We start from the raw sequence: 9765 nt of genomic DNA, 5'->3' as shown, positions 1-9765 counted from the left end.
TGTTAAAGAATGAATATCGTGATACAATCACTGGTCTCTGCCAGTCGTCACTCTAACGCTGCCCGAAGATGCCTCCTTGCTTCCCTTTACGTCTTGACAAGCGATTTTGCCACTTCACAAACCAGCTGTCATCACCGTCTTACTTGTTTACACCGATTCCTATTTCTACTTCCGGATGAGTCTAGATTAGAAAAGGAAAGAACATCAGATCCTAGTACCTAAATATCTTTATGTATATAATTTGTCATGCTGTAGTTGCCAACCCAGAGTATTAGAAGTTATATGACTGGTTTAAACCATCTCTGATTTAACACAGTATTTGCTGTGTCTTTAAAGGTTTCCTGTGTTATTGTTAAGCCAGAGATCTAAGGTTTAGATTCAATATGAATAAACTAGCAGGCCTGCCCTAAAAAAAAAAAAAAAAAAAAAAAAGAATTGGTGGGAGAAGTCCTGAATTATAGGCAGATCTGATGTCCTATGCCTGTTAGTTAACCCCAAATGAATTCCTGTTTTTAAACCTGTGGACTGTCAGTTCCTGTAGTCCGTTTCTTACAGCAGTCGTTTTAAATGTTCCATTTGACTTCCGTATCTTCATTTTGTTTCTTGTTTACTTTCTTATAAATAAATTGACCGTACTCTGCCTCTACCTCAATTTGGTATGTCTCTGTGACAGGTCATCCTGCGCCTGAATCTCAACACCTGTTTTTATCAATAGTATGTAAGCCATAGGGCAGGGGGGAGGGGGGAGGGAGTGTTAATTCCTGAACAAGATTACTTTGTGCTCTATAAATACCTGTTAGGGCTTCCCTGGTGGCGCACTGGTTGAGAGTCCGCCTGCCGATGCATGGGACACAGGTTCGTGCCCCGGTCCGGGAAGATCCCACGTGCCACGGAGCGGCTGGGCACGTGAGCCGTAGCCGCTGAGCCTGCGCGTCCGGAGCCTGTGCTCCGCAACGGGAGAGGCCACAGCAGTGAGAGGCCCGCGTACCGCAAAAAAACAAAACAAAACAAAACAAAAACAGCCTGTTAAATGAATAAATAGATCATTTCCTTTCTCTCTCTTACTTCCCTCCTCCTAATTCGAATATAATATTTTCTGTATTTAAAATACCTTCTCTGGGCTTTGCTGCCTTTTCCCCCCATTTCTCACAGTTCAGTTTTTATTTTTTAAGAAGAGGCATCTCTCAGTTTTCTAACTCCTTGTTCTCTTTACTATCTTGAGGCTGCCTCTGTGAATTTTTAGACTTTTCTTTGAGATTTTCCCACCCTCGTTGGCCTTTTCTCATTGTCTAGTCTCTCTGAAGTCTCCTCGGCATGCTGTGTTATCGACGGCACATTCTTGGAATTACCTGCTTAGTTCTTTTACCTTTCTGGCTTTTTCTTCTGTGTTTCTTTTGTTGACGTCCTTCTGTTCTGTAACAGTGTGCAAAACATGACAATTTTGTGTTTGTTATTTCTTTTCTCTCTCTGCTCTTTCTTTGTAGTATCTCAGCTTGTGTCTGTGCTTTGACCTTTAGCTATCACCTCTGTATGGATGATCCCCCGATATACATAAATTGCCTTTACTACTCATTTCTCTATCACTCTAAATACTTCGTGGTGCCTCAATTGAAATTCCTCCGTCATCCTAAACAGCATGTCTAAAATCTGGGATGTTAGTATTCATGTCTTAGGTGCACGTCATTAGGGTGTTGCTTCCTAAACTTTCCATGGTAACAGTCCTACTGGCAAAGGATAGCAGCTTCCTGTGTGTTGTTTTCCTTGTCTGGAATGCCCTTTGCTTTATTCTGTCCAGCTACTTCTTTTTAAGATCAAGTTCAAAAATCTGCATATCACAAAGATTTCTAGGATGACACCAGACCTTACTGACTTTCTAGGCTTTGAACTTCTGCCACATTCATTTATCTGTTACCCGGCATTCCTCATATCCTTGTTTTGTACTGTATTGTGGAATAAATCGTCTTTATTATAAATGTCTTATCTCGCAGATACCCTGTAATCTATTCTTCTTTGCACTCCTAGTGCCTGGTATATAATCGGCACTTAATAACGTTTGCTGTGGGTGATGCCACCCCCTTTTCATTTCCTTATCTTGTTCCATTTCTAACACTGAGATTGCTTTAAAAAAAAGTTAATTTTTCTTATCACCAAACAAACATTTCTTTCCATAAATGAATGGAGTACTTGGACTGAGCTGAATGACAGATTTTCAACAGCCTGATCGCATTCTGCTTTGCACTATTTACAGTACATTATAAAAGGCTTGAAATGATTGTTGGAGAGGTAACTTTTTTCCATCTTAGTCTTTTGAGTGTCATCTAAAAACTTGGAATAAAAGAGTCATGAAAAGAACTAGTAGGATTTTGTGGAAACAAAGTTTTACATTGGAGAGTTCAAGATAACTCGGGGTGGAGGGAGAGAATGAAAGTGAAGGAGAGAATATGAATGAGGATGAAAATGCATGTGAAAGTACACACCCATTAGACCCACACTACTTGGCAAACAACGTCAAGATGATAGCAGACCAGCCAGGTAGAAGGGTACTTGAATCAAAGTGTTACATATATCAAAAGGATAAGGATTCATATCAAGGGCGTTTTTGCTGCATGCCCTGTACAAAAAGAAGCGTACCCAATTGTCTTTATGATGAGCTATTTTTATGATAAATTCCTCAGCAATATAGTAATGTGATGGACATATTGAATAAAGTAGATCCAAATAACCTATGGTATCTTTTAAAATTCAGGTGTAAGAAATTAGCTGTGATTAAAATTTAGCTCTGTGTAGACTGCAAATCTGGTCTCAGAGAGTATGATTCCAGACTCATATGAGGGGAAGGAAAGACTTGGTTCACTTGTTTATTTTGCTTTTTTTCCCCATAGGGAATTTGAAATACTGCCTTGTGATTCTGAATCAGCCTTTGGACAAATGTTTTCGTCATCTTTGGTGCAAAGGTAACCTTAATTAGCATTTATATTTCTTTGCTTTCTTACTCTACTTGGGACTAATGTGACTGTTAAATATCCCAGAACCCAGCTGGAATACCAAAAAAGGGTGGAATTTAAAATAAGGTGATTTAATTATTGAATTAGCAGAAGAATCCATTTTTGCTTCTCCGTTAAGCTGTGCGTACATGTGGTTTCCACAGCGTGGAGTTACAACATCGCATCACTCTATTGCAGATCATAGCTGCGTATGTTTATCCTGAGTGCTCAACAAGTATTTGTTCAAGTGTAAATATTTTTGGCACCAGTGACAGCAAAAAGCATCCACAAGCCTCCCTCATTCTGGCATTCGTTAATTAGGTATCTGCAGGGTGACTGGATTTGCAACATTAAAACAGAAGACATGTTGCCAATATATTAGAATCTCTAGGGATTCTGAAAAATATAGTTAAAAATGGAATAGTTTCACAAAATTAAACTCCTGTGAGGTTTCACGTCAAAAATAGGTTCTATTGGGCTTCCCTGGTGGCGCAGTGGTTGAGAGTCCGCCTGCCGATGCAGGGGACATGGGTTCATGCCCCGGTCCGGGAGGATCCAACATGCTGCGGAGCGGCTGGGCCCGTGAGCCATGGCCGCTGAGCCTGCGCGTCCAGAGCCTGTGCTCCACAATGGGAGAGACCCCAACAGTGAGAGGCCCACGTACCGCAAAAAAAAAAAAAAACCAAAAAAAAATAGGTTTTATTAACTCTTTTATATTATTCTTTGATTTTTATGAAATGAACTCAAGAAAGTGATGTTAAATAGCATTTGCTGTTTTAAACCTCTGCTCTTCTTTAATGAAATCTTGAGATGTTTTTTCAAAGGGATCCTTCTGCTGTGTTATCAATGTAAGTTTTGGGTCAAATGATAGGCAGAAGAACTTGGTTTGTGATATACTGAAGCATATTCCTGATACTGTCTCATCAGCCCAGAATTCTTTAGTTATTCTCATCATTAAGGTTGTGTGTCTTAGAGTGCAAATGTATTATGTTAATAAGCTCACATCTGGACAAAGGTACTTGTGATACTAGAGGGAATAAATCATTATACATGATTTTGTGAAAAGAATTTTTCTTATCCAGTAGGATCACGATGAAAACTCTTGGTGTTCTAAACTTAGCCATCTTTAAGTTAGGTAATGTAAACTTTGACCTTATAGTTGTACTAACATTGCCCTCACAGGCAATTACTTAAGTATTATCTTTCATAGCACTTACTACTCATTTACTTGTAATTAGGTAGTTATTTGGGTACCATAGTCCAAAAGGTCTTTTTTGTCACTTTATCTCTGTTGCCTAGTGCTGTGTCTGGTGCATAATTGCTTAGTAATTACAAGGAATAAAAGAATTTAATATGGTTGATATTGCTGTTAAATACCAGAGCAAACTGCTTAGGCGCATCTTTTCTACCTGAACTTATTACATCAGGTTTTATGATCATTTTAGGAGAGTGTGTGAGCAACTGTGTTTTATTGCAAACATTAGAAATAGACAAAATATTCATTGATAGGAACTGTTGGAAACCTTGGATAATGAAAACCACATCTTAAGGCTTATATTTTGGGGAGTTAATGGTCCTATTTTGCACGTAGTGTGAAATGATGTAGATTTTTGAGCTGATTGAAGTTCTTCATCTCATTAGTTTTTCTGCAGTGAATTTGATCTGAAAAAGTCTCAGGCCTGACATTCACCCGCTAATCATTTGATTTGCATAAAAATATGAACACTTGGTTAGTATGTATCAATATACATGAAGAGAAGTAAAGGTATCTAAAGTGTTCTGTGTACTGAAATGTTTAGATAATTCTCATTTCCAAAATAACTTTTCTTTAGGTTATTGAAATGTTAAATTCTTTCATATATGCCTCTAGGATAATTCTTGGCATTTTGGAGCCATGAACCATTTTAAAAATCAGAACTGTTAACAAAGACTAAGGAATAGGTTTTTTGTGAGTCTCATAACAGAGGCTGTGGGTTTATGTTTGTGTTGCTGCTCTTCCAAGTAAAGGCAATGAAACAGGGAAACTCTGAGCTTGAGTTGTTGCTTTTCACAACAGAGAGAGCCCCAGAAAAAAGCAGCTCGTGGGTTTGGGAGGGAAGTCAGCATTGTGGTTTGGGATTTCATTTCAGCAAGTAAGTCATGGCTGGGGGCTGCCATGCTGTTGCTGTTGAGCTCATATGTACAACATTTTCTGTAATTTCTGTGGATGTGAAGATTTGGCAAGAGCAGAAATTAAGGGGTGGAAGCTGGACTGCTAGACTAAAACGCAGAAAAATTTGAAGGCTGCTACACAATGTAAGTCTTTTATATAAAATCTATATTTTACCTTTAACCTAGAGGCCAAGGGCTTCTGTTGAGTGGGTATTTCCTGAGATTCGTTTCAGGGGAAAGACTACTCTGAAGGTTTTAATTTCTTCCTGCAATGTTTAAGTGGCATGTTATAAAGTCTACTTAAAATGACTAAAGGAGGGAGTCAAGGGAGATTAAGATTATAAAAGTTTTTGAGTGTGTTTTCCCTTTAGTGCATCGTGAAGTTTTAATGATTTTCTTGGTCACAAGCCTTGGAATAATAGCCCTACATGTCTAGCGTTTTGTACTCTGGGTTTAATCTGGGGACATAAAGTAAGCATTTGGTAGGTAGGTAGATGGATAAAACAACAGAAGTACAGTTAGTGAGTATAGATAAAACGACAGAAATATAGTTAGTATCTCACTAACTTTCTGTAGCGATCAGAGATTATTGGCCTTTGTGACTATTGGCCTCAGATTTCTTAACCTCTTTTTTTTGTGGGGCGGGAAGAAAGGGCACAGTCATGAACTGTCTATAAAAGACTGAAGTGTACACCCTTTTTAGCAATATGCAGTGAGTCATAAAAGAAAGCGTATTTCTTTAAATTGTGTAATTCCACTTCTAGGAATTCATCCTGAGTGGAGGGTGGGGGGAAGCAACCAAAGACATAACCAAAGGTTTACAAGCAAGAAACTCAACATTATTAATGATGGGAGAAAACTGGAAATAACCTAAATATCCAGCAGAAAGGGTGTGATAAAATACAGCATGGAATATCCATCATAAGGAATCTTAACCCAAACCTCCAAAACTGCATTTCTGAAATTGGTTGTCTTTTTTAATCAATTAATTAATTTTTTAAATTTAATTTTATTTTTTTATACAGCAGGTTCTTATTAGTCATCCATTTTATACACATCAGTGTATATGTGTCAATCCCAATCTCCCAGTACATCACACCACCACCCTCACACCCTCTGCTTTCCCCTCTTGGTGTCCATACTTTTGTTCTCTACATCTGCGTCTCAACTTCTGCCCCACAAACCGGTTCATCTGTACCATTTTTCTAGGTTCCACATATATGTGTTAATATACGATATTTGTTTTTCTCTTTCTGACTTACTTCACTCTGTATGACAGTCTCTAGATGCATCCATGTCTCTACAAATGACCCAATTTCATTCCTTTTTATGGCTGAGTAATATTCCATTGTTTATATGTACCACATCTTCTTTATCCATTCACCTGTTGATGGGCATTTAGGTTGCTTCCATGTCTTGGCTATTGTAAATAATGCTGCAGTGAACATTGGGGTGCATGTGTCTTTTTGAATTATGGTTTTCTCTGGGTATATGCCCAGTAGTGGGAGGGCTGTGTCATATGGTAATTCTATTTTTAGTTTTCTAAGGAACCTCCATACTGTTCTCCATAGTGGCTGTATCAATTTAATTCCCACCAACAGTGTAAGAGGGTTCCTTTTTCTCCACACCCTCTCCAGCATTTGTTGTTTGTAGATTTTCTGACGATGCCCATTCTAACTGGTGTGAGGTGTTACCTCATTGTAGTTCTGATTTGCATTTCTCTAATAATTTGTGATGTTGAGCAGCTTTCATGTGCTTCTTGGCCATCTGTATGTCTTCTTTGGAGAAATGTCTCTTTAGGCCTTCTGTCAATTTTTGGATTAGGTTGTTTGTTTTTTTAATATCGAGCTGCAAGAGCTGTTTATATATTTTGGAGATTAATCCTTTGTCAGATGATTCGTGTGCAAATATTTTCTCCCATTCTGAGGGTTGTCTTTTCGTCTTGTTTATGGTTTCCTTTACTGTGCAAAAGCTTTTAAGTTTCATTAGGTCCCATTTGTTTATTTTTGTTTTTATTTCCATTACTCTAGGAGGTGGATCAAAAAAGATCTTGCCGTGATTTATGTCAAAGAGTATTCTTCTTTTGTTTTCCTCTAAGAGTTGTATAGTGTCTGGTCTTACATTTAGGTTTCGAATCCATTTTGAGTTTATTTTTGTGTATGATGTTAGGGAGTGTTCTCATTTCATTCTTTTACATGTAGCTGTCCAGTTTTCCCATCACCACTTATTGAAGAGACTGTCTTTTCTCCATTGTATATCCTCGCCTCCTTTGTTGTTGATCATAGGTGCGAGGGTTTATCTCTGGGCTTTTTATCTTATTCCATTGATCTATATTTCTGTTTTTCTGCCAGTACCATATTATCTTGATTACTGTAGCTTTGTAATATAGTCTGAAGTCAGGGATCCTGATTCTTCCAGCTCTATTTCTTTTCCTCAAGACTGCTATGGCTATTCGGGGTCTTTTGTGTTTCCATACAAATTGTGAAATGTTTTGTTCTAGTTCCATAAAAGATGCCATTGGTAATTTGATAAGGATTGCATTGAGTCTGTAGATTGCTTTGGGTAGTATAGTCATTTTCACAATATTGATTCTTCCAATCCAAGAACATGGTATATCTCTCCCTCTGTTGGTATCATCTTTAATTTCTTTCGTTAGTGTCTTATAGTTTTCTACATACAGGTCTTTTGTCTCCCTAGGTAGGTTTATTCCTAGGTATTGTATTCTTTTTTTTGCAATAGTAAATGGGAGTGTTTCCTTAATTGCTCTTTCAGATTTTTCATCCTTAGTGTAAGAGATTCTGTGCATTAATTTCGCATCCTGCAACTTTACCAAATTCATTGATTAGCTCTAGTAGTTTTCTGGTGGCATCTTTAGGATTCTCTATGTATAGTATCATGTCATCTGCAAACAGTGACAGTTTTACTTCTTTTCCAATTTGTATTCCTTTTATTTCTTTTTCTTCTCTTATTGCTGTGGCTAAAACTTCCAAAACTATGTTGAATAATAGTGGTGAGAGTGGACATCCTTGTCTTGTTCCTGATCTTAGAGGAAATGCTTTCTGTTTTTCACCTAAGAGAATGATGTTTGCTGTGGGTTGTCATATATGGCCTTTATTATGTTGAGGCAGGTTCCCTCTATGCCCACTTTCTGGAGAGTTTTTATCATAAATCTGTGTTGAATTTGTCAAAAGGTTTTTCTGCCTCTATTGAGATGATCATATGGTTTTTATTCTTCAGTTTGTTACTACGGGGTATCACATTGATTGATTTGTGTATATTGAAGAATCCTTGAATCACTGGGATAAATCCCACTTGATCATGGTGTATGATCCTGTTAATGTGTTGTTGGATTCTGTTTGCTAGTATTTTGTTGAGGATTTTTGCATCTCTATTCATCAGTGATATTGGTCTGTAATTTTCTTTTTTTGTAGTATCTTTGTCTGGTTTTGGTATCAGGGTGATGGTGGCCTCATAGAATGAGTTTGGGAGTGTTCCTTCCTCTGCAATTTTTGGAGGAGTTTGAGAAGAATGGATGTTAACTGTTCTCTAAGTGTTTGATAGAATTCACCCGTGAAGCCATGTGGTCCTGGACTTTTGTTTGTTGGAAGACTTTTAACCACAGTTTCAATTTCATTACTTGTGATTGGTCTGTTCATATTTTCTGTTTCTTCCTGGTTCAGTCTTGGAAGTTTATACCTTTCTAAGAATTTGTCCATTTCTTCCAGGTTGTCCATTTTATTGGCATAGAGTTGCTTGTAGTATTCTTTTAGGATGCTTTGTATTTCTATGGTGTCTGTTGTAACTTCTCCTTTTTCATTTCTAATTTTATTGATTTGAGTCCTGTCCCTCTTTTTCTTGATGAGTCTGGCTAATGGTTTATCAATTTTGTTTATCTTCTCAAGGAACCAGCTTTTAGTTTTATTGATCTTTGCTATTGTTTTCTTTGTTTCTATTTCATTTATTTCTGCTCTGATCTTTATGATTTCTTTCCTTCTGCTAACTTTGGGTTTTGTTTGTTCTTCTTTCTCTAGTTCCTTTAGGTGTAAGGTTAGATTGTTTATTTGAGATGTTTCTTGTTTCTTGAGGTAGGCTTGTATAGCTATAACCTTCCCTCTTAGAACTGCTTTTGCTGCATCCCATAGGTTTTGTTTTTGTTTTTTTGTTTCTTTGTTTTGCGGTACGCGGGCCTCTCACTGTTGTGGCCTCTCCCGTTGTGGAGCACAGGCTCCGGACGCGCAGGCTCAGTGGCCATGGCTCACGGGCCCAGCCACTCCGCGGCATGTGGGATCTTCCCGGACCGGGGCACAAACCCGTGTCCCCTGCATCGGCAGGCGGACTCAACCACTGCACCAACAGGGAAGCCCCATCCCATAGGTTTTGGATCATCATGTTTTCATTGTCATTTGTCTCTAGGTATTTTTTGATTTCCTCTTTGATTTCTTCAGTGATCTCTTGGTTATTTCGTAACGTAATGTTTAGCCTCCATGTGTTGGTGTTTTTTATGTTTTTTTCCCTGTAATTCATTTCTAATCTCTTAGCGTTGTCAGAAAAGATGCTTGATTATGATTTCAGTTTTCTTAAATTTACTGAGGCTTGATTTGTGACCCATGATGTGATCTATCCTGGAGAA

At 38.0% G+C, this 9765-nt stretch overlaps 1 protein-coding gene across 1 annotated transcript in view; it reads left to right on the top strand.

Annotated features, from left to right (window-relative positions):
- Positions 1–2513: 2513 nt before the first annotated feature.
- The window catches only part of TPK1 (thiamin pyrophosphokinase 1), a 279756-nt gene continuing 272504 nt past the window's right edge, over positions 2514–9765 (top strand). Inside the window, exons 1-2 of the mRNA XM_065883608.1 lie at positions 2514–2532; positions 2883–2954. Coding sequence (XP_065739680.1) covers positions 2514–2532; positions 2883–2954 — 91 coding nt within the window. The remainder of the gene's footprint in view (positions 2533–2882; positions 2955–9765) is intronic.

The sequence above is a fragment of the Phocoena phocoena genome, chromosome 9, assembly GCF_963924675.1.
Source record: "Phocoena phocoena chromosome 9, mPhoPho1.1, whole genome shotgun sequence".
Lineage (NCBI taxonomy): Eukaryota > Metazoa > Chordata > Mammalia > Artiodactyla > Phocoenidae > Phocoena > Phocoena phocoena.
This window is presented reverse-complemented; position numbering and strand designations above follow the sequence as displayed.